This window comes from Hippichthys cyanospilos, chromosome 6 (genome assembly GCF_059441005.1).
Source record: "Hippichthys cyanospilos isolate Australia breed blue-spotted pipefish chromosome 6, RoL_Hcya_1.0, whole genome shotgun sequence".
Lineage (NCBI taxonomy): Eukaryota > Metazoa > Chordata > Actinopteri > Syngnathiformes > Syngnathidae > Hippichthys > Hippichthys cyanospilos.
The window spans coordinates 19,823,251-19,850,530 of record NC_142374.1 but is presented as its reverse complement, the minus strand read 5'-3'; the positions used below and the strand labels follow the sequence as shown (position 1 = coordinate 19,850,530).

The 27,280-nt window shown below is 41.3% G+C and overlaps 2 protein-coding genes across 3 annotated transcripts; one reads left to right on the top strand and one right to left on the bottom strand.

Annotated features, from left to right (window-relative positions):
* Positions 1 to 469: 469 nt before the first annotated feature.
* znf710a (zinc finger protein 710a) lies at positions 470 to 10,068 on the top strand. Of its 2 annotated transcripts, none has more exons than XM_088416175.1 (5): positions 470 to 514; positions 4,103 to 5,551; positions 7,463 to 7,654; positions 7,739 to 7,913; positions 9,554 to 10,068. In XM_088416175.1, exons 1-5 carry the CDS (start codon positions 470 to 472, stop codon positions 9,727 to 9,729), a joined length of 2,037 nt encoding a protein of 678 aa, XP_088272301.1. In that variant the 3' UTR covers positions 9,730 to 10,068. The 2 variants fall into 2 exon arrangements, with proteins under 2 accessions (XP_088272301.1, XP_088272300.1); XM_088416174.1 differs by having other exon boundaries at positions 7,739 to 7,925.
* Positions 10,069 to 14,412: 4,344 nt separating this feature from the next.
* idh2 (isocitrate dehydrogenase (NADP(+)) 2) lies at positions 14,413 to 25,949 on the bottom strand. The gene is made up of 11 exons (XM_088416945.1): positions 25,751 to 25,949; positions 20,564 to 20,655; positions 20,088 to 20,253; positions 19,542 to 19,702; positions 19,324 to 19,467; positions 18,871 to 19,007; positions 17,702 to 17,853; positions 17,511 to 17,623; positions 16,470 to 16,567; positions 16,298 to 16,390; positions 14,413 to 14,830 (listed from the first exon to the last, which is right to left on the bottom strand). Exons 1-11 carry the CDS (start codon positions 25,866 to 25,868, stop codon positions 14,746 to 14,748), a joined length of 1,359 nt encoding a protein of 452 aa, XP_088273071.1. The 5' UTR covers positions 25,869 to 25,949; the 3' UTR covers positions 14,413 to 14,745.
* Positions 25,950 to 27,280: the final 1,331 nt, after the last annotated feature.

The window sequence follows — 27,280 nt, the reverse complement described above, 5'->3', positions numbered from 1 at the left end:
GAATCCGTGCCACTTCCATTCATTCCAACGGGGAAAATATGATCTGAGGTGCGCGCGTGGTGACGGAACGGAAGAAAGTCGTATCTCAAGGCGCCACTGTATTAAGTGTGATCAAGTCAAGATAGAGTGTGTATGTGTGTGTTTTCGTGTGTGTTGAAGGGTCATGGTGGATTGTATGTGGTGAGGGAGGGAGATAAGATGTGTGTGTATGTGTTTGTAAAGGGAGAGGAGAGAAAGAGAAGTGAGACGGGAAGGAGAGGGTGGGAGGAAGAGAAAGAAATGGGGTGATGCTGTGTGTGTGTAGGGCTGATGGGGCGGGGGGGAGGAGGGGGTGGGGGGGGTGGGGAGTAGGCACAGTCAGTTCTGATAACAGCAACAGTAGGAGGAGGATGAGCCGTGGGACCGCCCCGCTCGGCCGCGGATATAAATAGGAGGCGGATTGTTTTACTCCACTCAGTTCTCCTGAAGGATGAGATCCCTCAAACACCTCAAGCATCACTCCAGGAACAATGTGGTGAGTTCCTATCGCAACTTTTAGATGATTTCAAGGAGAAGTGAGCGGACGGGCTTGTTTCGCGGCTCGACCTTTACACTCTTGTGTACTTTTTTTTTTTTCGCGCGACGATTTTTGTCTTTTCCGCCGGCAACTTTAAAAGTGCGCAATTACCGAGCCGTCCTCCCTCCTCCGCCTCGTCGTTTGTCTGTTTCTCTTTCATTTTTGTCAGCCTTTCATGACGCTCAGCTTTCTCTTCTTTCTCGCTCACTCCGTCTCCCCCGGCTTGCCCTCCTCACCCCCTCCTCCCCCCTTTTCCCTTTCCTTTCTGTCTTGCCACCTCTCACATGCTTCCCCTTCCCTCCTCTCCCCTCTTTCTTTATCTTTCAGCCCCTCCATCTCATTTCTCTCTTCGTCTGACTACATCCCTCCCTCCCTCCCTCCCTCCCTCCCCCGCCCACAGCCCTTTCTCCTTCCCTCCCTTTTCTTTCTCACTCACACACGCTTTTCAAACACACACCCGGTTCACTCTTTCCTTTTCTTTCACACACAAACACGCACAATCTGTCTCCGTCTGACGACTTTAAAAACAGTAATTATAAATGACGTGCTTATCAGGGCATCCAGGTCCTCTCTCTCTGCGGCCGGCCACTATTTGGCTTTCATTCATTTTTCTTTTTCAGCGCCGGCCCCAAAAAACTCTTCAATGTCCGTAATAAGAATGGAGAAAACTAAGGATCGGCGCTCGCTGCCACACATTTACGCGCCAATCAAAAGTAGATATAGCGAAAACACTCCTGAGAGCGACAGCAGTTCTCAAATGGGGGTACATGTACCCCAGGGGTACAACGAGGCACTTCAGGGGATACTTGTGATTTTAACCCTTTTTAAACCGCACTATTTGGTCCAATACGTTGAACTTTGCAACAAAGGCTTTTCACATCAGAGGGAAGACATTGAAAGAAGGCACTGGGGAGCTGAAATTTCACCCTGATGGCGACAACAAGTCAATAGTTGAACATGGCATGACCACTTAGTTATCGCACTACCAGGAGTGTGCAATCCCTTAGCGAAAATACTGCAAGAATGCTTTGACCCCCCCCCAAAAAAAAAAAAACATTGTAAAAGTACTGCACAAGGGTTATGTCTTACTACGAGACATTTTGGGCCATGTTTGGGTATTGTGTCTAATCGTTTGGGCTTTGCATCAAAGGCATTTCACATCAAAAGGGAAGGTGTTGAAAGAAGCTGAAATTTCACCCAGATGGCGACAACACGTCAAGGGCTCAACATGCCACGACCACTTAGTTATCACACTACCGGGAGTGTGCCATCCCTTGGCGAAAATACAGCGAGAAGGATGTGGAAGAAAATGACCCAAAAATCGTCAAAATACTGCACAATGGTTGTGCAGTTTTTTGACCGTTTTGAGGTCAAAATATTGGACAAAATACTGCACAAGGGGTAAATTGGTGTCATCAGCCATCAGATTTAAAGAAAAAAAAAAGGCTTGATTCTAATTCAATCATTTTTAATGCCGTAACAGGAACAGTAAATTTCTCTTTTCAAATTAAGAGCAATTTAATTGGAACATGTAACAATGTTTTGCCAAATTTCGTTATATTTTTTATTATGTTAGCGATGCCGTTTTCCCAGCTGAATAGCCGGAAATAAAACAAATGTTTTTACACAATCCTTCTCCTGGAGTTGCGGAACAACATGCACTAAGACATACCACCACAAATATAGCTCCAAAGTTTTACGCCTTTTTCTGATTTTCTCACAATACTTTGCAACGGTCAGGGGGTACTTGGGTGAAGAAATACTTCACAGCAAAAATCACCGAAAAACGGTTGAGAACCACTGGCCTATACTTTGTAGCTCATCCATTGCATACATTTGGATTTGGCGTCCGCAACCCTCTGGAACGGCGCAATAATTTCCCAGAGAGTTACGCATCAGGCAGGAATACGGAATGAGCTCGGGGCTCAATCAAATGTCTCTTATGGATATGAGACTGCCTGCTGCTATATATCACCTCATTAAGGCAGCAGGCAATATGAAGTCCTCCACGCTGAGTGAAAAGCAAAGCTGCTTTTGACTGTGCCTGAATGGGACTCCATAACTCCAGAGAGTCCGCCTGAGGACTTTCGGGCCGGCTCAGAGATCCCACAGGAAGTCCCGGGACAGTCCACGGAAGTCGACTTCCTGGCCGGACTCGCATCCCTTCTTGTGTTCTTTATTTTTTCTACAGCACTTCGAGGAAGGAAGTGGAGCGTTACGCATTTCTTTCGTTTTATCTACGTCTCATGTTTTGTGGATTCAAAGCGAAGAAACAAAGCTAAACTGTTGTGATAGAGGAATTGTCTACTTTTCTACTTAATCTGCTAAAATCATTTTTCATACATAAATACAGTGGGCCCCCGTGTTACGAGATGAATCCGCGGTTGGGCTCGTAAAACGAATTCGCCGCATGGCGGGCAATCCAAACCTATAATGCGTTTAGAACCCCAGGTAAAAACATCAAAATTGTACATACATATTAAAAATTGTTTCCAAAATAGTATAGTAAGTGCTACATATATATAATATACATGTATACAATCAGAAAACCTCATAAATAAAAAAGATAGAAAGGATTTATTTACCTTTGAGTGGCTCTTGTTATGCCCTTATTCCCTAGTAAGGCTAGGCTAGGCTAGGCTAAGCTAGCTTCGTATTTCTTGATTATCTCCAGCTTGGTTTCCTTATAAATCATCTTCTTGCTTCTTTCTTTAACATCACTGGCAATCTTGGGAGCCATGGCTAATCAATTCAACTTTGAATTAAGCAGGAAAAATGCACTATAATTACGCTTTAGTAACCACTGACAATCGAACAAAGCTTTACCGTTACCCACCCATATTTTGGTCTTCATTTTGGGGAAAAAAAGTCCATTTCATATTTGGGTAATTGTGGTAATTCAGGACAGACGATCATTGGCGCAGATGTTCGGTAATTCGATAAATATTAGTGTATGTTTTTTTTTAAATATCTGATGGCCGCTGAAAATCAATTTAAAACTTGTAATTTCAAGAAACAATTTTCAGTTAACTTTATAGGATATGCTGAGGACCTTGAAAACTCGCTGCACCTTTTATTTTTGTTTGAAATGAAAACACATTTACTGTATATGAAAGTTTAACATTTCAATTACTTTTATTTGTATTATTTACCGTCTAAAACCATAGGGGAAAACGACATCACAGGTACTCATGCTAAGGTACTAATCATGACTCAGCTTGTGTCACATGACCAAAACCAGGAAACAGGTGAGCCGCGTTGTCATTTGTCGACAGAAAGTGAACAAAAATATGTTTTTAAAGATATAGCTTGTACCGAAAAATAATTTCATGGAAATGAACTTGAAACAAATGAGTACATTTTTGACTGTTGAAAATGACTAAATATCCCTTTCATAGAACTGTTACCAAAACCGTGAGTCTAAAAAGGGGAAATGAGTGTCAGGGTGGAACTATTGCGTAAGATCAGGTTTTGTAACAACTGTAAGACAGCAGCGCACTGTTCGATGTATCCGTTTTCCTTATTCAAACTGTTTGTTTCTCGCAGGAGGAGGAGAGCGGACAAATGGTGCGAGCTTACCCAAAGGTGACCGTAGGCCAAATGGATGCGGGCACGCAGACGGAACCTGTGGTGGTTCTATCGTTGGCTCAGGCTGCAGTTCTGGGACTCATCTCCCAAAATGAAATTTTTGGCGCCACGATTGCTCCGAATGGCTTTTACACAGGAGAGTCCAAAGAGGGCCCGGCCCCACAGTCTGAAACCATGGAGTACGAGTACGCGGACCAGCTGATAGGGGCCAACGGGGACTACCTCCCTGAGCCCGCCGGGGACCCGGCGGCTCAGCTCGAGAGGGCTCGGCCAATCCCCCGCGGACTGAGGGCCAAGAGACCAAGGGGCGACGGCGAGTTCGCGGCTTACCCGCCCAAAGCTTTAAGTCCACAAGCTCAGGTTAAAGGTGAACTGATCGAGTCCGAGACGTCTCCGACTTGCGTTCACGAGAACGACCGTCGAGGGGATCCTATTCCCGATCCGAAAAGCTCTCCAAAAGAGCAAGCCTGTGCAAACTACGCTTCAAGTGAACCACAAGATGGCGGACCACTGAGACAGGACCAAGAGGAGAGCGTTATAAGAGACCAGAAGCAGGAAGAGTCAGCGGTAGAAGAACCGGAGGAGGAGGCCCTAAATCTTAAGACGGGCGGAGATACCGCCGAACCTCCGGACGCCAAATATTTCGAATCCAACGAGGCGGCGTTCGAGTCTTCGGGCGCGGCCCTGCAGGGGGAGTATGAGGAAAACGGCCAGGCCATGCTGTGGTCGGACCCCGAGGGCCTCGCCAGGAGGATGCAGATCGACCGCCTGGACATCAACGTACAGATCGACGAATCTTACTGCGTGGATGTGGGCGAGGGTCTGAAACGATGGAAGTGCCGAATGTGCGAGAAGTCGTACACGTCCAAGTACAACCTGGTCACGCACATCCTGGGCCACAACGGGATCAAGCCCCACGAATGCATCCACTGCGGGAAACTCTTCAAACAGCCCAGCCACCTTCAAACCCATCTGCTGACCCACCAGGGAACGCGACCTCACAAGTGCACCGTCTGCGAGAAGGCCTTCACGCAGACCAGCCACTTGAAGCGGCACATGCTGCAGCACACCGACGTCAAGCCCTACAGCTGTCGGTTCTGCGGCCGCGGCTTCGCCTACCCCAGCGAACTGCGCACCCACGAGAGCAAACACGAAAACGGGCAGTGCCACGTCTGCACCCAGTGCGGGATGGAATTCCCCACGTACGCCCACCTGAAACGCCACCTGAGCAGCCATCAGGGCCCCACCACGTACCAGTGCACCGAATGCCACAAATCCTTCGCGTACCGCAGCCAGCTGCAGAACCATTTGATGAAACATCAGAACGTACGGCCTTACGTTTGCCCCGAGTGCGGGATGGAGTTCGTCCAGATCCATCACCTGCGACAGCACGCCCTCACTCACAAGGTAACGACATCACCCGGGAAGCAGTCTGGATTTTATGCGCGGACGGTAGAGCGTGGAACGGGTCGGTGCTGACCGAGTCCACCATCGAATTTTCTCATAAGACTCAAATGCGTCTTCAGGGAGGAAGTCCATTTTATTCTACTAATGGGCAGAATATCAAACTGTTAAGCTAGGGCTGTCCGAACTTTTTTATCTGAGGGCCACGCGGAAAAATGGAAAGATGGCAAAGGCCAATTTAAAAATGTTCAAAAGTCATTTCTTGAAGATGAAAAAAATGAGCAATTTTATAACGTTAATAGATATTTTTTGACTGCTACATGACACTTTCTTTTAAAGGGATAGTGTGTAAGATTTAGACAGTTTTTCATTACGGCCAGCAGGAGGTGCTGCAGGTGCTGCATTTACCATTTTCCATAGCTATAACAAACATGGCCGCCTCTGGAGAAGTGCCACCCCCCATGTAATATCACTTAATGATAACTAGGCCTATGATTATATTTAAAACATATTGTTGGTCATTGGGAACACATTCGTTTGCAAGTATTGACATTTTTAAAAAAAATCATTAAATGTATTCCTTTTTGATGAAAAACGGTCTAAATCTTACACACTGTCCCTTTAAAGATGAGAGGGCAAATAGTTTGTATTGTTTCAAGACTTTCAAACTAGTGATTGACAAACGAAGCTTCATGAAGCACAAATATTTTTGACACCTCTAGAGACCAAAATGTTATTTTCTCTGCATTACTGTTTATCTTTAAACCAAGAGCACCATCTAGGGGGGAAAAAAGTGTAGTAAGCTTATAGTTTTAAAAAAAAAATACTTGAGAATGTGAATTTGTTTTCATTAGCTGTGCAAAAGTGCTCTGTGTCCGATTGAATCGCCCTTTTTCTCACTATCTCGTTATCTCACAATGAAGTCATCATTATCCCGCTGAGAGATCTGGTGAATTCTGATAACAGAATAAATTGAATTAAAGCGGCAACTTGAAAAGGGAAACAGGAAAAAAAAAAGAAAGCAAAAAACTTACTTTGTAGCTAGGGTTTGAAATCAATCTTTTTTGGCTGCAACTAATGATTACTGTGTGTGTGCGCGCGTGTGTGTGTGTTTGTGTACATATGTACAGTGGGCCCCCGTATTACAAGATTAATCCGTTCCATAGTTGGGCTCGTAAGGTGAATTCACCGCATGACGGGCAATCCAAACTTGTGTTAAATAGCTAATGTGTTTAGAACCCCAGGTAAAAATATCAAAATTGTACATACATATTCAAAATTGATACCAAAATAGTATAGTAAGTGCTACATATATCTAATATACATGTATACAATCAGAAAATCATAAATAAGTAATATAGAAAGGATTTATTTACCTTTGAGTGGCGCTTGTTATGCCTATATTCCCTAGTAAGGGAAAGCTAGGCTAGGCTAGGTTCGTATTTCTTGATTATCTCCAGCTTGGTTTCCATATAAATCATCTTCTTACTTCTCTCTTTAACATCACTAGCAATCTTGAGAGCCATGGCTAACTCATCCAACTTTGAATTAAGCAGTAAAATGCACTATAAATACAGTTTTGTAACCACTCGCAATACAACATTTTGAAACGAGTGAGGCCGACCAATAGCAGACCAGCATCTCCGTGAGGAGACGCCGACCAATAGCAGACCAGCGGTGTAGTGGCGCGTTGCATGGAAGCAGATTGACGGCAACAGAAAATAAGTGCAATTGCCTAAAAGCGCCTGCAGATGAAGACAACAAACAACACAAATACAGCCAACCCCCTGGGGTCATGACAGTTGTTTCTGTCGCAAAGCGGCGAAAGTACCGTAAAGAGGGGACTCAGTTTTCCACTTGTGAAATGTGTCAACGTGCAATACTCAGCCAGGCCTCCTTTTCCTCCTTTGTTAGGGAATGAAAGAATTCAAGTGTGAAGTCTGCTCCAGAGAGTTCACCTTGTCGGCCAACCTCAAGCGACACATGTTAATCCATGCCAGCGTGAGACCCTTCCAGTGCCACGTGTGCTTCAAGACCTTCGTCCAGAAGCAGACCCTTAAGACGCACATGATTGTCCACTTGCCTGTGAAGCCCTTCAAATGCAAGGTGGGGCCACGCTCCGCTTGGACCGAAGCGGACCGGGAAGGAAGGCGGTTCCAAAATGGCTGCGTTCTCTCTCTGGTCTTGCAGGTGTGCGGCAAGTCCTTCAACAGAATGTACAACCTCCTGGGCCACATGCACCTCCATGCCGGCAGCAAGCCTTTCAAATGCCCGTACTGCAGCAGCAAGTTCAACCTGAAGGGCAACCTCAGTCGACACATGAAGGTCAAACACGGCGTCATGGACGGCACCATCGAGGGCCACGGTATGCTAATCGGTTAGCATTTTTTTTTCAACTCATTCAATCCCAAAGACGCATTTAATCGTCGTTTCAGAGTACAGACATTCAATCCCAGCTACATTTTTACATATTTTTTTTTCAAATATTATTCCTGAAATAAAATTATCACACGAAATATAATTCTCAAAGATAATTACGCTTATTTTTTTATAGACACAAAAGACAGAAAAAAAAAGATGTGTTTGCTAATATTTTCTGCAATCAATTAGCATTTTTTTCATCTATTTCAATCCCAAAGACATATTTATTCATCTTTTCAATCAATCCCAGCTACTTTTTGAAAGTGTTTTTTCTCCTCAAATATGAAGGTAAATGAAGGTTAATTGCCTCAAACTGGTTCACATAAATGTATTTAATTGTTGTAGATATGATGATTAAACATGATTTAATAAAAAGGAAAAAAAATCATTTCTGTATTTATTTTAATAATTTAAAATTATTTAATCTAAAAATGTAATTTAATTATTTTTATTGTAATTAGTTAATTTAAAAACAATTCAATGAATTATAATAATAGTTTTCGATGAAAAAAAATATAAAACATTATTAAATGTCAATATATTTAAAAATCTCAGAAAAACGTTGTTTTACATTGTTACAAAAAATAAAAAAGCGTAACCAGGTGCGTGAGCAAATTAGTGAAAAGAAAAAAAGCTCCAATAAAAATTCCACTGTGTGCTTTGGTATGTGTGTTATGTCCTCCTGAATCCAAATCTATTTATTTACGTCCATTCTAGTGGACATTTGATTTTGATTCTCATAAGTCCTAGTGTGCTCAGTAGAGGACATCATGGCCTTTCCAATGTTGTCTCATGCCTTTGGGTGGGATGCAGTTAACTTTGCAGTCTTACTGAGAGAAGTGGACACAAACGAAAAGGTTGGGTCTCGGGTGGAGATTACATAAATTCTACAAACAACCAAATTAGGTAAAAATAAAAGGTAACCAAATTAAAAAAAAAAAAAAAAAGGGAATTTTGTTTTGTCAGGATTTTTCTAGACAGCGCATCTGTAAGTAGAGGGTCCAATGAACTCTTTCACTGCCAAAAACGTTTTTTTACATCTTTCTTTGTTTGATTGATTTTTAAATACGAGTCCATGTTATTATATTAGTCTAATTAAATACCTATTTATACATTTTGTTTTCATTTTTCTATCTTGGGTTTGGCAAGGGTCTAAAATAGTCTGGCACAAAATAAATTTAGGAGATTCTTGAACCCCAATATGGTATTTCATCATTGATATGAACCGGTTTCTCAAGGCCCCTTTTCAAGCCCTATGTGCCAGTTCGGTCACTGATATAGGAGCATGTCAAACATTCGTCGGCATTTCCTTGTGGCATTATCGTCAGCGTCTGTCGCTAATGCACTTTGACTCGGCATGAACCGTAATCTAGCATCCGTGCGTTTTGATGTTGGGCTGTCATTCCCGCGCTGCGTATTTAGCAAATATCGCAGCCTCTGGATTAGACGTGGCTGTCCGGATGAGAGGCGAGCGATACTGACGCGCGCGCACGGCTGTCTCCGGCGTCTTCTCGGAAATAGCCGCGGGGGTCTTGTTGAGGACGGGGCGGCTTGAATCCGATTTTTCTCTGCTTCCTCCTTCAGAGCCTCCCCAAGTTACAGAAGTACAAGAGGACTATGAGGAGGAGAGCTTTGAATTCAGCGAGAGGGAAAACCGGGCAAACATCAACAACAGCAACGCGGCAGACATTTCTAAACTGTCGCAAATGGAATATTACGACACGTATGGCAAGGGGGCGGGGCGCTGCAGTACTGCATGAGTTAGCGAAGCCACCCCAAAGTGAAGAAGACTGACCTAACTTTTTTTTTGTGTTCAATAATTTGCTTGGATTGTTCTTGTAACTGAGTATTTCTGCACATTTGTATGCACTGGAATTACGTACAAACCTACTTTTACAACTTCTCACTGGCCACAATTAGGTATAATGCACAGTGGTAATGGTGTAAAGCAGTGGTTCTCAAATGGAGGTGGGTCAATCCACTTGATGGGACGCGCCAGATTAGCACATCGAATTTAATGCTTTTTAATGCCGTGACAAGAATACTGCAATTTTTTTCAAATTAAGAGCAAATTAATTGGAGCATGAAGCGATATATATACATATATATATATATATATATATATATATATATATATATATATATATATATATATATATATATATATATATATTTCAAATTAAGAGCAAATTAATTGAAACATGAAACGATATATATATATATATATATATATATATATATATATATATATATATACTGTATTGCTAGTGTTTTATAGTGACTTCTTCGTGATTCATGACACAATTTTCCAGCGGATGAGTCGGAAGATGGTACACAATCTATTTTCAGGAGTTGTTGGATAAAATACACCTAGAAATACCGCTGAAAATGTTGTTCCAAAGTTTATTAAATCAAACATAGATGGCACAGAATTGTGTTTTAGGGCTTTTTTTGTTTCCCATAAAAAAGTGCTTTCTGCTGGTAAGGGGAGTACTTGGATGAAAAGATATTTCACAAGGTTGCATCAATGAAAAGAGTTTGAGAACCAATGGTGTAGAAATTGATCAGGGGCTGTCATATTTTTAGACCAAGTATGACCTAAAAATAAGAGCTCTCCAAGCAACATCATGACCTTGATTAAGTGTGTGTGTGTATGTGTGCGCGTGTGTGTGTGTGGAGGTAGGGTCCACAAATAACGAGATTTATAAAAAAAAATAAAAAATAAATCAAAATAATAGCTTTATCAGCAACATTGTGACCTTGATTAATTGTGCGGTTCCACAAATAACGAAAAAAAAAAGTGAGCTAAGCAAATATTTAATGCTGTGACATGATTAGCACAGTTTTCTTTTCAAATTAAGAGCTAAATAATTGGCACATGAAACAGCTTACTAAAAAGTTATAGTGACTTTTGCAAAACATCGCCTGCCACTATTGTTAAATTTGATATGGATGAGGGAATACGGAGTTATTAATAAAACCAAGAATCTTACAAGATAATCTATCTTCTGAATTCAATGTATAAAATACACAAAAAAATTCCACTACGCAGTTCCAAAATTCAATAAATCAGACCCAGACGGCAAAGTGCTCTGTTTTAGCTCTTTTTTTGTTCCACATCTAAAAATGCTTTGCGCTGGTTAGGAAAAAAAAAAAAAAAAAAAATAACCGAGGGGTACATTATGAAAAAAACGAATGAGAACCACTATTCTATACCATAACAACCACAAAATTATTGCAAAATGACTGTATGACTTGAATTGGATCAAATCAAAATAATCTGCAAGTGTACCTAATGAAACGACCGGTGAGCTGAGATATATATATATATATATATATATATATATATATATATATATATATATATATTTTTTTTTTTTTTTAAGTGTCGTATGAGCATCCTGTGTGTCCTCCAGCACATTTGAAGAACAATGCGTCGATGTATTGTAATGTGCTGAAACAGTGAGACAATCTGGAACTCTCCATTGTATTGTGTGTAAACTAATGCAAAGCATTGAGGGGGGGGGGGGGGGGGGGGGGGGGGGGTTGCCGCATGTTAATGCGCATTTCACTCACCAAAGTTTAACATGCTGCACAGGATCAATTCAAACATGTCTGCCACGTTAGCTTATTAGCACTGGAATGACCACCAAGGTTATGTTGTATATTCTTGTACAGAATGTATGGATTGTTTGTTGACTGGTACCGTAGTAACCAGTACGGTGCTGTCCACCACTTTTTAGCTTTCAGCGTTAACTGTGACCCCCGTGCCCATTGAATAGTCTATGAATGTAATTATTGGAAGCAAATGTGTAATGAAAACAGGAAATGTAGAAAAAAAAATAATCGGACGCCCGTTACCAAAGAATCCGAGCTAATCTCGCTGCTACGGGCGCCGTGAGTCTTTTCAAGTTGGGACACTGGAATTCTTTAGGTCTGATAGCAGACCTTCTAGTGCTCGTTTCAAAGTCTGTTGTTTTTTTATTTAAATAAATGAAAGTCAACGAGAACTGTCCTTAAGAAAAAAAACAAACAAACGTCAAGACAGAAATATGAAGTGCCATGGTGTGTTTCGGGACAGGCCGCCATCCATCACACTGTGCCACGGTCTCAAGTGATGAATGACAACCTCTCGCCGTATGACGGGGCGAGAGACCTTGCGCAAAATCATTCAGGAAGCCTTCAATTTATTTCGCGTTCCCAATCCTTAAACACAGTTTTCATGTGCAATGTCCATCATAGAGTCCAAATAAAAATGCTAATAAGGAGGTGTCTGTTCATTCTATTTGTGTCTGTGATGAATCATATGGGAAGATGGCAAGTTGAATAGTATTGTGTCATAAATCTGTGAGTGGCCCAACTTCAAAGTATTTAGGACAGTTTTTTTTTCTTAGTTGTACAGATACAACCAGAGAAATTAAAATATCAAGTAAGAGTTATTTTATTCTGGCTTCTTAACATAAAATTTGAAACCGCTTTATTGAGCAATTCCGCGCAAATTGACATATTTCAAGCAATTCCTTGTTTGGTTCTTTGCACTTTACTGTACTCCTTGAAAAGAAGTTGGACAATCACATATTTTGATTGGGATATTTTTCTTCCATTGGATATACAGTATGTGTTTCATTGAAATATTTATTGCGTTTAGTCATTTTTTAATCAAATTATTTATAAATAGTAAATTTTATATGTTCTAAACAAAATATTTATGAACAAATGGGGGAAAAAGCGCGTAACATTTTATCTTAATTTTCAAGATTGGGATATTGAGGGGACCAAAACGGAAGCTGTTGTGTTCAGCTTTATTATAATATATTTTACAATATACAGTGGGCCCCCGGGTTACGAACTTAATCCGTTCAGCGGCTACGCTCGTGTCTCGAATGTCGTATATGCATCGCGCGCAGAAGCCTTAGGTAAAAACGACACACTGTATACATATATTAAAATTGAGTGACATAATCTGCTGTACACTTGCATTTTATAATAAATACATTGGATAAATAGCTTTTACCTTTGAAACGACGAGACTTGAGCTGGGTGTAAGCATAGGGGGCAGAGTCCAACGCTCAAAGTTAACACGGCGGCAGATATGCTATTGGTCTTACAGTGTTACAGTAACTCTTTCAGTCAGGGTGCAAATCACGCAGATACTAAAACATCATCCTCTTATTTCTTTCTTTACCGCTGCTAGTAATTTTAGAAGCTATGTCTAACAGATAAAGTTTGCAAAGTCTTCACAACATTCCGTTTTTCACTAATTTTCTCTCCTTCCGTTCGGCCAATAGCATATCGGCATTTCTGTGATTGACGTGTGACGCCGGCCAATAGCATCTCCGTGAATGAGACCGGGTGACCTTAATCGACCAATAGCATATTCGCATCTCCGTGACTGACTGATAATTATTCGCACTTTTTTTTTTAAACGGTTGGAATGTATTGACAATTAATTTAAAAAAAACACACATTTAAACCAATGACAATTCTTTGTCCTGCAATCGGCACATTTAATTTCATGTCAGCTGTTTTTCCCTTTTGCTGTACAAACACTACACTTAAATGGTAATATATTTAGACACCGTGAGTGAGACAGTCAGTGTGACGTTGTAAGACCAATAGCGTTCACGTTACTGCCGCAAGTATCTACTGATGATTGATGATGTCGCTACTGTTGATTTTATTGACGCAATTAAACGAGAACATTTCTACATACTCAATGGCCGGCATGTCGAATTGCTCGTGAGGTTTGTTCGTAAGCGGAGGACAAAAATCTCCCTGATCCACGCTCGTAAGGCGAGTTGTTCGTAAACCAGGGTGCTCGTAAGCCGGGAGCCGACTGTATTTACATTCCATAAGTGACACTAACCGTTAAATGACGTCCCATTATTTTGCCGGTCCGGCCAACTTGAGATTTTCCTAAGCTAGACTAATTTAGACACCCCTGATTTAAAGGGACAATGTGTAAGATTTAGACCGCTTTTCACTAAAAAGGAATTCAATGATTATACATTTTAAAAAAAAAACATTGTCCATTCACTAAAACCCAATTAGCTTATTGCTAACGAGACGCTGCCGTATAGTGCATGTCTTAGTTTATAGCCTTTCATAATAACCTTATGAAGAGACAAACAATATAAATCCTATTTTCTTTTGTCCGTTGCGAGAAACGATACTGTACTGAATTACTGAAGTTTACGGAATGCATTTGTGGCTTTTTGTATTATACTGCCCTCAAGTGGCCAAGGCGGGCACATCAGGAGGAAGCAGTCAAATTATGCACGAATTACAATGACGTTACAAGTACTACGATGGAGTTAAGAGAGTAATACATAAAGAGAAAAAGCTAGTTTTTGGGCGAAAAAAACAAAACATTTTCGTCTTTTCGGAACATTGGAAACTCCCTGCAAAGATGCATTTTTGTTTTTGAAAGACCTTCCAAGATATAGTGTGGGTCAAAGAAAAGGGTTTATTGGCAAACAAGCTGCAGTCTTGCCCCAGGCATTACACAGTATCGAATACAGTACTTCACATTACAAAAATAAAACCTTGCAAGACAATGGAGAGGTGTTAAGGTGGCATTAAGTGCCAGGGCGACCTGCAACCATTTGATAATCCCTAAAAGAAGATCAAATACTTCGAACTGGAGATAACACAAACGCTTGTCCTTCCTATGAAAATGTCTGTGAATTGATTGACCTTTAAGTTAAAAATGAGGTACAAAAACAGAAGAGTGACGCCGCCATCTCCGTGTTAGCTAGAGTCCGTCTTGGAGTCCTTCACTTGCCCAGGGCTTTGTCCAAATTTGTCTTGATGGCGTCGAGGAAGTCCGTGGTGTTGACGTAGTGCTCGTTCAGCTTGACGCTGTGGGGGGGGAAGACGAACCGGGATGAATGCTAGTTCCCCATTTAAAATAAAAAATAAAAAATAAAAAAACTCCGCGATCACGTTAACATTTGTGTTAGTGAAATTATGAAAGCACAATATATGAATTTGCTTCTATTATAAACATGTCCTCGCGCGGTGGTTTTCAAAGTTATTACAATTGTCACCTGCAAAACAATTTTATCCAACTACCATTTGACCACAAAAAAAAAATTAAGACTTCAGTGTGTAAACTAACAATATTCTTCAATCTAGAAGGTAAGAAACATTGAAAAAAAACTTACATTTCATTCCAAGCGTGAATAGCACAGATAAGAATCCATCAATTTCCTTGGGTGCTCCTGATCACATGACCTTGTGGTCTGACGAGCGCATTACATAAAGGAGACGTCTGCTGCAGCAAAATGAGCTATTGATATCGTTGATGTTTTATGATTCGTACGTTTGATGGGCCAGCCAGAAAGTCCAAAAGCAGTCATTTGAAATATTATAGACCCAAAAGCACTAATTTGAAATATTATAAACCCGTTAGCATAATACTCCTCCAAACAATCCATTTTTGATCATTATAGGAGAATACAGTAAATGCTTAGAGTTGCTGTAAAAAAAAAAAAATAGCTGATTCTGTGAAGATTTAGATATTGTGAATAAGATTGCTGATTTTTTTTCTTTCTTTTTTTGGTCACATCAGAAATCCTTGACGGCACATATTGAAACATGAGTAAGATTAAAAGGCATTCAAATCTGAAGGTGATTAAAAAAAAAAAAAAAGAATGCAATAAACGAAGAAATAAAATCAAATCCTTATATCCAGGGTTTCCACTTTTTTTAAATTATTATTTTCCAGGTCTTTACTAGAATCCCCCCCCCCCACCCCCCCCCCCAAAGGATGTCAATTCATCCATCCTTTCTTTTCATGAAAAATACGATTTATTTTCAAATAAAATTTTTGTGTGTGAATTCATGTTAACTATTTAAATGAACAGGCAAAGCATTGAAATGTCCTTTTACTATGAAGAATGAAGGTACACAATGAAGCTATAATTTTGCCACTTGGTATACTGTGATTTTTTTTTTTTTTTGGTACCTCGCAAACTGAAATATGCACTTTGGCTCAAAGGTCAGTACTAGTCTGGCTACCTAAACATACACCAATCAATTCCGAACCCATCTTAGGAGGAGTGTTTTTTTTTTTCTTTCAACGTACTTTATATTTTATGCTGTTAACCAGATTGCTTCAATATTTCTACATTTTGTGAAATCACCTGAGAGACCACTGTACATATCTGTTCATTGTGTTGACCCACAAGCAGAGAAAACCAGGAGGAGGAAAAAATAATGCTCCAGGATAACTCAAGACTGTCCAGATCATTTGACTACTTTTCTCATTTTTCAGGACGCGTCCCAATCCTGTTGATCCCGACTATGAAGTAAAGATGAACTTACTTGGACAGGCCATGGATGCAGCCAGCGAGGTCCTTGGTCATGGTGCCGCTCTCCACCGTCTCCACGCACACGCGCTCCAGCGTCTGGGAGAACCTGACCATTCAAACGCAACTTCTCGTTAGCAAAAACCAAACTTTTATCTTGGTGTGCTGGTAAATTAAACGTCTCTCACTTGATGAGGTCTGGGTTTCCGTCGAGTTTCCCGCGGTGTTCCAGGCCTCTGGTCCAGGCGAAGATGCTGGCGATGGGGTTGGTGCTGGTCGGTCTTCCCTGAAATAAACATGGGGGATTCAGCTTAATGACACCTATTATATTTGCGCTGGAAATAATATGAACGGTGACAGAATTAATACACTAAGCATGATATTGACGGTATGATAACCTGAGCAAAAAGATCTCAGTGTCATGATATTAAAATGACAGCCACCAAAAATACCTCTTATCCTCCACGCATGCCAAAAAGAGAGGAAAAAAAAAGCACTCCCCATCTATTTATTTTCAAAATCCAGCTTGTTGAGTCATCTCTGCAAGCACATCACCTAACTGCACGGCGCTTCTATGGCTGAAGCACACTAGACTTTGGCTAAACCAATTCCCTAAAATAATGATGTGATACATAGTTCAGAAATAACTTGAAAACGAAATTACTTGTAACCCCTTACAATTATTACAGAAAGCAAGTTTGTTTGAATAGCATGAGCATAAATGTGTTGGCTCAAAAATGTGCATTTGCATTTTTATAAGTCCAAAAATAAGACAAACATGCTGAGCCTCATAACTTGATTCGGATTTGTTGAGCTGCGTCCAATCATTTTCCAGAGGTGGGTGATATTAAAATTAAGCGCATTTATTGGCTTACATATGCCAACATGCCATGTCCTTCAGCGTGCTTGTTAGGTAATAGGGGGTCAAGACAGAGACCTCTTACTCATGCCCCATGCATGACAAAGTCAAAAAAATAAAAAAAATAAAAAAGCAGCCAATCATATGCTGCGTTGTTGAAACATTCTCTTTGAAGCAAAACAGAAAAGTGCTCATTACTGCTTAGTATTAGTGGTTATTGAAACTTTGACTTTGACGTAACCAGTCCAGTACTGCAGTACTTAACTGAAAAAAAAATTCATAGTCACCACACGGGGGCAGTATAACTCCACAACATGAATTCATGGGTTGAAGCAGATTTGTGTTTGTTGCTGGAGTCAAGTGATCCTACCTTCTGGTGTTCGCGATAGTGCCTGGTCACCGTGCCGTGGGCCGCCTCCGCCTCAATCGTCTTGCCGTCAGGACACACCAGCACGGAAGTCATAAGCCCCAGAGAACCGAAACCTGACAAACGGAAATGCAAATTTAGATCTTTTGGTCTCAGTGTAAGCAAAAAAAAAAAGATGAGTGGGTTCATCTCACCTTGTGCGAGGATGTCTGACTGAACATCGCCGTCGTAGTTCTTGCAAGCCCACACAAAAGCACCAGACGATTTTAGTACTTGAGCGACCATGTCGTCAATAAGCCTGTGCTCGTACCAGATCTTCAGTTTGTCAAATTGGGGCTTGTAGTGCCTTGAGGAAAAAAACAAAACAAAACAAAAACAAAACCAAGCATGGTGAGGACACACAAATAAATACAAAATGTCAAAAGTGATGCTTCTCAAATGGAGATATGTGAAGGTACTTCAGGGGTAACGGGAGATTTTAACCAGGAAAGGAATTAAGAACTGAAATTTTACTTCCAAGCAAATGTCTAAAATTCTAAACATTCTATTGTGGCAAACGGATAGGGTAGACATTAAAGGGTTTAAAATATTTTAACAGAAGAGTTGTTTTTTTAAATATTGATGTCAATATTTTTCCTGACACCGAAAACAAATGTCGGCTCCAAATAGTAGGCCCCTTCGACGACTAATAATTGGTATAGGCCAGTCCTTCTTAAATAGGGGGCGCAATGTGATGCTTGGGGGTGGGGCATATGTGTTTGCCATGCGGAGTGTAATAGCTCACCCCCAGCACTAGGTGGTGCAGTGGCGCTAGTTGTGAAAGTATGCAAGACTTGTAAACTTTTTAAATTTCTCTTAACACCTTTTTTCCCCTCTAACTCATAATTAATGTGAGTAAAAGAAACTTTTTTTTAGGTTTAAGATATTGCTGCTCCTGTGTTGAATGATTTGTTCCTGTATTAAAGTGTCTTTAAGCTATTTTTTTATATTTGGTCTCAGACTAACATGTAACAACCCTGTCAAACTTAAGTCAACATTTGTTGAGAGTTGGTTTACCACTTGTCTTCTTTTGTCAATGTTAAAAAGGATGCAATTTTAGGTATACAATTTTTAAAAAATAATTCTCATTTTTTGTCACTGTGGTGGGTGTGGGCGGGACTGTTTCTCTTTCCCACCCCTTTACGATGCAAAGGGTGTGACCGCTTTGCATTTTACACTGGAGAACTGTACGATCTCGACTTAGAAATGACCCGTAGATTGAAACTGTTTTGACTCCGGAGCATGAATTCAACTTCCTTTCTCGACGGCGGCCGGCACGCCGCGACGGGTTTTCCGACGGCCTTGAACTTGCGCTCAAACTCACTTCTGAAAGATGTCCTCGAAGATGTCTTTAAAGCGCCCGTCGTACGCTTTGAGAATGGTGTTCTTTGTGCTCATGTATAGCGGCCACTTCTTGTTAATGGCGTACTGGAAGCAACTGTGCGCAAAGCCTGTTATGGACTGATGAGGGGAAAACAAAAAAAGGACAGAAAAAGAAGCAATCAGTTGTCAGGTGAAAGTTTTATCAGAAGAGGTTAAAACAACCTCCCCCCGCGAGAGGTTGAAAGTTATCTCATCTGACCTCTGATGCCGTTAAACCAAACAGAGCGCTACGGACGGAAAGTAAAAGGAAGCGGAGCGGTTGCAGCCACTTTGATACTTGTATGCAAAACGAGGCGTTAAAACGATTGCGGCTTAAGGGATTAGCGGCGAGAAGATTAGGGAAAGCGACGCTTTCCCTTCTTCAAACCTTCCTCCAATCGATGCCTTTTCTCACCTCGTCCGTGTTGTACATGCCCATCCCGCAGCCGCCGGCGGGGAAGTCGTACACCTCCCACTCCTTGGCGGCGCTGCCGTCAGCGGGGGAGAAGATGATTTTGAACTTGCCGGGCTGGTCCACAACAAAGTCTGTTGCTCTGTACTGGAAGAGAAAAAAACAAAAAGATTTGCATTGATATGATGCGCTCATTGGAATTTGGCGATGCGGTGGCTCACCTGGTCGCCAAAAGCGTGTCTGCCAATGGTGATGGGCTGCGTCCAGCCGGGGACAAGCCTGGGGATGTTTTTGCAGATGATTGGCTCGCGGAATACCGTGCCGCCCAGGATGTTCCTGATGGTACCATTGGGGCTCTTCCACATCTTCTTCAAGCTAAACTCTGTACAAGCGACAGACTAAAGCTAAATTCACACTGCAATCTCAAGGGACCCAATTCCAATTTTTTCGTCCTCATCCGACCGGTTTTTGATCTTTAATAGCAGTGTGGTCGACACAGATCTTTTTCCAAATACGACCATCATCCTTTTATCCATCCATACAGTATCTGACGCAACGTCAGTGGTTGTGTGATGATTGTATGAATTATTGAATGTCAAACTTCCCCAACACTTTGGTGAACCTTGGATTAGGAATGACTCCATTTTGCCAAACAAATTACTTCAAGGCGACTGACTATAAATCGCACGGTCCCTCTTGACGTCAGTGAAGCATTTGTCAATTCGGTGGCGTGCACTTTGACCCGGATTGGAGCGCTTCTCACAAACCTTCCACTCTGGCTTCGTCGGGCGTGATGGTGGCACATTTCACCGCCACGCTGTACTTCTTTGTGGCCAGGGCGGAGTCGATGGTCACCTGGTCGTCTGTCTGGTCGCGGTAAGGAAGCCCCAGGTCAAAGTACTTCAGCTCAACGTCCACATTGGACAGGATGAGCTGCGAGGGAGCAAAGTCAGCTTTCAAAATTTCATTCCTGGATATTTTTCCTGGCTCCAACTATGTTCAAGTTCATTTCAAGCTATTCTTGTTTGTGGCGACGGAAGAAAATGTTCACGCGGAGCTCAGGCGCCATCTGCCGTCTCCCCGGCAACATGCAAAGTTTCTGAATGAATCACCGCTCAGGCCCCGCCCCCTTCACATTTTACACAATCTCCCCGCCTACTCACATCCACGTGTCAGCCCGGTTTAAAAATAAAGCAGCGTCAGGAGAGCCCGAGGCCGCTCGACGGAATATTCCTCGTCTCACCTTTTCCTTGATGAACTCCCAGATGATCCTGGTCATCTCATCTCCGTCCATCTCCACCACCGGCTGGGCCACTTTGATGCGCTTGTCGCCATCTGTCGAGCGCAGCGGTGGAACTCCATAAGCCATTCGTAAAACTGCTTATGAGAACGTTCAAGACACTCCCTTGTAATTACCATTGGGTCATGAATTTGAATAACCAAGAAAGGGCATTTAAAGGAAACTGTTGGATGGTTTTTAAATTGTTCCTCCGTGACCCAGGGACAAACTGAAGCAGGTCTAGTTGGCCTATAATCCTGCCAGCAGACAAGCTAACAAATCCACGGACGCAGGTGACAAGATAACCTTCTTATCGGCGCTAAGCTTGTTTGAGGGTAGTAACGTTGTGTCGCATTCCAGCATGTGTTCTCTTGCATAAGGGGGGAAAGAAAAAAAAAACAGGATCATCAAGTGGAATCCACAAAATTGTACACACATTTGTCCTTCAACAGAAAACAATGCCTATAGAGTATGTCATTAGTTTTACATTTTGTGGAGCATTTTTGCACGTTAATCTCAGGGACCTGAAGCAATGTTATTTTTGTTAAACAATATGACACTGTGAACAATTATTAAAGAAATTAATGTCAACTGAGCTTTTTTTTTAATGTATTTGAAATGTCCAACTGCATTTGAATACACCATACGTTTCGTCTGCATACGTCTCCTACTTCTTCTTGCAAATATGCAAATCAGACTTTATCGCAGGGGTTCTCAATTGTGGACCTGTATGTATGAGAGATTTTAACAGGTTTGCGGCAGGTGTCAGCAAAGCTAACTAACACTTTTTAATGCCATGACAGAGGTGGGCGTTGTTTTTTCAAATTAAGAGCAAATTAATTGGAACATAACTTAATGTTTAAAATTGTTATAGGCAATCCTTTGCAAAATGTTGCATGCCTTTGATTAGGTTTCACATAAATTAGCATTGTCATTCGTGATAAAAGAGATAATGAATAAAATACTCATTTTAGGAGTTAGAGGTGACTGGAAAAAAATAATTGACGAGGGATACATCATCGAAGAATTTGACCACTGCTTTGTTTGTTTTTAGGAATTTATCGAAGCTATTACCCACAGCTTTTTATGATCATTGTTAATTATATTTGGGGATTGTTTGTTTGTGTCTTGCTGGCTGCACCACAAACTGCCCCATGGGGACAATAAAGAACTCTTGAACCTCGATGTGCCGTTCTTCCAATACGTTACGACTTTGCAGTTGCACTTAGTAGTCTTATTTTTGTGTGTGTGAAACGATCTTATTTTGGACGTAGCCTTTTCTTCTGGCTCGCTGCCATTGCACTAACTATTTCTTCAAGGACAAGTGCTTGTCTTCCACATCAGAAACCAGTGTCGAAAAATTAACACTGTATTCATATATTGTTTCAGTCTTATTTTTTTTTTACACTGTAGCGTTCAACCTCTTTTGCAAAGTTCAATTTGATGTCAAAACAGACGCCGTGGCTCCGTTTGTTTTGCATGTTAACAAGAAACAGGTCGTTCCATGAATGCTGTTGATACAGATGACAATTTTGCACTTTGGCTGAATTGAACGTTTCAAAGCACGAAGCTTCTCAATTTCTTCATTATGCGACAGCAGAACAACTTCAGCTAAGTGGAAACAGTACAAAGAGTACTTCACCCCGCCCACTCTCCCAGTTCTCCCCGATTGTGGCTTGCCGAGACATTTGACCCACAAGCAGCCATGGGAACACCTGTCCAGACAGTCGCCGCTCTGTTCCCAGGCCGCCGGCATGCGATACAAACGTCAGCGGAAGGCAGATGAACCAAAAATAGACTTGAAGCAAAGATAAGGTTGATACTACGAAGAGTGATCACAAGACCAAATGATTTCAGGTCAGCACACTGAGGAAGTAACTCGAGTTTGATCATTAAAAAAAAACGAACATTTGACTGAATCAGCATTTTCTCTGTTGCTGCAGCCAAGCGTCTGTTGGTTTTATCTGATGACATCAATGATCACAGGAAGCTTCATGATCGGTTTGTCAAGTCATGACAACACACTAGTGATCTAGGGTGCAAATGGGTAGAAAATTTCGGAGAATTGAAAGTAATTTTATGGGAGGTTATCACATTCAAGCATAAAAATAAAAATGCTGTTAACCTTCAAATCATGGAGAACACCCATGACATTTCATTAACATGTTTTAAATATTTGACTAAAGATCTAATCTTATGGAGTTGATCTCACATCTGCCTCCCCCAATCCATTCAAATATGAAAAATGCTGACAGTCCCATTAAAAAATGTTAGGATCCTCATTTAAAACGCAAAAACTGCAACTGGGAACTGACAAAAATTAGACAATGAAATTCATTGATATTTTTGTTCAATTTCACGTTTACTAAATATTGCCATAACACCCTGAATTTCAGCTGCAAAAAAAAGTGTAAATAGTCTCCAATTCATGTTGTCCTCTATGATAGAAAACAGTGTTGAATCAAAATCAAAACACGCGTTGGAAACCAATGATCATTTTTGCTTTGAGTAAATTAAAAAGAAATCAGATCATTTATGTTGTATGCGCAGTTAATTTGAGAAAAAAAAGGTCCTGCATTTGAATGACGGGATAGAACATGTTTTTTTTTTTCTGATTCATCAATTATTTGACAAAATATTGCGGTTACATTTACTAAATGGTTTGTTGCAACCATACATGCATACTCTTAGATTACTTTTTAGAAGCAAATCTTAAATTTTGTAAATTCTTGGTTTACAGTCTTCTGAAATGGACCAACTTTGAAAATTCCTGGAATTCTTTGTTTTTCTTTTCAAAGATGAAAACAACTTGCGCATCGTCTTCTTGGAGTAGAGGATGAGGCATCAATGCCTCAAATCAGATGATGCAGTTCTAAAACTGAAGTTTCTGCCGGTATCAGCAAATCTAATTTAATGTACTTTAATGCCGGGACAGCAACAGTAGTTCTTTTCAAATTGAGAGCAAATTCATTAGAAAATGAATCAACTTTATGTTAAATTGTGTTGTGACTCCTTTGCAAAACACTGCATGCTTTTATTTTGTAAGTTCTACCTGCGTACTTATGTGCATTGTCAATAAAGAGGCAATTTCCCAATGGACAAACCGACAAAAGCAGGTAAATTAAATCAGATCTTCTTGGAGCTGCATAATAAAATTTGATTTTTCATAAAATCAGGCTTACGACTGCGAAAATGAAAATTGGAATATCGATGTATTATAATTCTACACCTAATTCTCTTTAAAGTGATATACAATACAGAGGTAGCAATTTCTAAGAAAATTAATAGCAATTTGAATGTTGACATCAAAAATTGAGGAAAAAAAAACCTGTTTCACGTTTTGGCACATTTGTCTATTAATGATGCACATCTACTAGTCAGTCGCTTTCATAAACTTCGATTACAATTTGAGCCTTTTGGTTGCTGGGAACTGAAAGTTGACATCTTAAGGAAGTTGTTTTTGTAGAAATCCCATCATTACATTACATATTTACATCAACAACTCAAAACGAACCTCAGGGAAAAAGGCCTGTTTTTTAAAAAAAGCATCACATATTCTTACAGCTGTAGTTCCAGTTTAATAAACTCGAAATGGGTGGCATTGTTTTTGACCCCCCCCCCCCCCCCAAAAAAAATACTTTGCGCTAGCTCGAGTTTATTTGGATGAGAAATATTTCCCAGGAGGAACGTCTTTCAAAAAAAGGGACATAGATGCACTGTCCTACTCCTAATAGTACGCTTGATGCAATGCATCATGGGTAAAACCATATTAATACTCCTCCTGGATGACAACCCGAGTTAAATCCGCACAACTGGTCCTCTGCCATCACAACGCAGAAGAGTGGGGGCGAGTATGTTACGTAAGCGGGGACGGCTCAACACAGCAGGCTCTGAAGGGCGAACGGGCCTGCAAGCCACCGTGTGAGAGTCATAATACACAACTGCGCTTCTTAGTTGCATCTGTTGTGAAAAATTCACACCAAACCGTACGGACATGCCAGAATGCAACCGCAAGGGCAATGCTCAAGACGAGGCCAAATCTGAAAGAGACGCTACGACCTCTGTCACCTTAAATGCCCTTTCGAGTTCACTTTCACCTGACACACAACCTGAAGCCATTGAAGGCCAAACACACACGCTATGAACTTAGAATGTTGTCTTTGCAAACCGTCAATAAAAACCCTGTAGTGTTTACTCCCTAATGGGAAGGTGATGTTAAATATTTCCTGCTGTTAGCAATTACTAGGTGTCCTTCAAGTGCCCCTTTAAATTGATAGGACTGCAGTATGTGCAACTTGAAGAGTCGGGGTGAACAGTCTCGGTTTGCAGTATTTGGGTAGCCTGCAGAGATCACGTGACCGAAGCAGTCTCCCTGCATAAGTAATAGAACAGAAAGCCCTTTTTAAAATTATTGTAAGGGGTAGTTTACCAACTCGGAGTGTGAAACCCCTTAGCTTGTTTGAGTACTAAAAATAATCAGTTGTAAAAAAAAAAAAAAAAAAATCACGATATGTTCTCAGGGAGCAACATGAGAGAATTGCAGTAGTGAGGAGAGTGGATGGAAAAAACGCATGTAGGACACCGGCAGCCATTTCTGGCCACGAAGGAGCCTCGTATGCGGCGACTGACCTTGGAAAAACTTTGCCCCCAATGACACCTCACAGGGATGACAGTCAATTTTATGATAGGTATTCATTTTTCATAACCGGGTTGACTTGCCAATCATGTTTAAAAGACATCTTTGGATTTTTTTTCAAAGAACGATTCGTTTATTTCAACGATGCTAGCAGACTACGTAATGCCTCCTTAAATGGAAACGACGTCATCGCCTGCCCGCATTTTGCCCATTTCAGCGCCTAATTTTCTCATGGGTGCACCCCGAACTTTGAATGGGGAAGACAATGGCGGTCGCTACCGACAAATCAATGATAGTCGAAGCTACTCGCATAACGGCGGAAAATTGATGGCCAAATATTTATGACATTTTAATACGTCTTGGGAGTAAAAATGTAAGCGCTGAAGGCGGTAAAATGACACCGAGCGCAACCCGGCTAGCATGGCTGCTAATCAGGCGCCGCCGCCGGCGACTAACGGCTGACGTCCAAATCAATTCCCATCCAGCCGGTTCAAATCGATCCCCGATTTACTCACAGTTCCTTTGTTGCAAAGTCTGGCACTGGGCAGCCGGGGCGAGCACCGCGGGGTTTCTGGCGAAGGCTGCGGAGGCAGACCTCGACAGGGAGCTGAGGACTTTCAGATAACCAGCCATGGATCACTGAGCGCTTGCTTGACACTCGACGAAACGCGGAGCGAAGAAGAAGGAAGGCGCACACTCTTGCACCGCAATTTAGAGCAGCAGTCAGGCTGGATAAGCCCCGCCCTTGCCTCTCCTTTCCCTCCCCCTTCTCCTCCCCTCGCCTCACCTCCTATGCAGTCTGCATAACAGAGGGAGCCCGCTAGAGGGAGCCCGCGACGTGTAGACGATTCCGCCATCTTGAACCGGGACTCGCTCTTTTTTCTGGCTGAAAGTGCCCAAATCAAATTAATAATAATAAATATGAATTTAACTGATTAAATATTTCTGTTGTATCTTTCACTCTTCTTGTTACTTAATATATCAATGATACTCCAGACTACGAGGTAGTGTTAACTGTTTACTAGCATAGCGCATAGTTCTAAACAAAAAGCGGTACAAACACTACCCGGAGCCAGTTTACCCATCATGCATTGCGTGACAACTACGGGTAGCATTCCAGCTCAAAATACATCACACTTTCATTGATTAAATACGTGTTTAATTAAATAAATAATCACGTTTCAATAAATGTGTCGGTAATGAGCTTAATTACCAATATTTTAATATAGTACAAAATAATGTTGTTGGTGAAAAGTTGAAAGCCATTCCACATTTCAACCTGTTAAGTTTGTTTGCAAAGAATAGCAATAATGTCCCTGAGTCTAAGTGACCCGGGGCATATTGAATCACTCAAACTTAAAATGTGCGTCATCCAAACCCAATATTTAGTTTCCAACCAGTGTTTCATGTTAATTTCTCTTGAAAAGCATTAATGTCTCCATGATCCTGGTTTGAGTCAGGTGTCTTAGAGCAGTTATTTTTAAATCCAAAAATGCTTTGCACTGGTTAAGGGGTACTTGGCTGAAAAGTTATTTCCCTAGGGGTACGTCACTGAAAAAGGTTGAGGAACACTTAGAGGATGTAAACATCAAAACATGCAGAATATCAGCCCTCGAGAACCAGATTTGGACACGCCTGCTTTAAGGTCCTTAAAGTGTCAAATTCCTGTCCTTGAAGGTCTGTGTCCAGCATGTTTTCCGGGTTTCCCTATGCAACACACCCTATTCAAATGATTAGTTGTGATTGGATGGAAGAAGGGATGCTCGTCTCTGTGTGCCCTGCAATTGGCTGTCAACCATTTCAGAGTGCCGCCGGTCTACTGCCCGAACTATTACTGTACAATTTTTTACTGTTGAAATTCACAATGCTACTGTCTGGGTCGACCTGGAGGCATTGGTGCAATTATAGCATATTATCCTGTGATGTGACCTTTGAACTCTGGGTAGGAAGAGAAGCCTTTACACATACAACTGAACGACAAGGCCTAAGCTTCTTACAGTTGGGTTAATATTTAACACTCTATTAAAATCCAACTTGAAACCATA

Excerpts from the sequence above, each read along its gene's own strand:
- idh2 (XM_088416945.1), bottom strand. The coding sequence starts at position 25,868 with ATGGCTGGTTATCTGAAAGTCCTCAGCTCCCTGTCGAGGTCTGCCTCC. Across the intron at positions 19,468-19,541 it reads GACACGCTTTTGGCGACCAG|TACAGAGCAACAGACTTTGT; the intron begins GTGAGCCACCGC and ends TTTCTCTTCCAG. Across the intron at positions 16,391-16,469 it reads GGAAACCCAGACCTCATCAA|GTTCTCCCAGACGCTGGAGC; the intron begins GTGAGAGACGTT and ends TTGAATGGTCAG.
- znf710a (XM_088416174.1), top strand. The coding sequence starts at position 470 with ATGAGATCCCTCAAACACCTCAAGCATCACTCCAGGAACAATGTG. Across the intron at positions 5,552-7,462 it reads AGCACGCCCTCACTCACAAG|GGAATGAAAGAATTCAAGTG; the intron begins GTAACGACATCA and ends CTCCTTTGTTAG. Across the intron at positions 7,926-9,553 it reads GGGCCACGGTATGCTAATCG|AGCCTCCCCAAGTTACAGAA; the intron begins GTTAGCATTTTT and ends TTCCTCCTTCAG.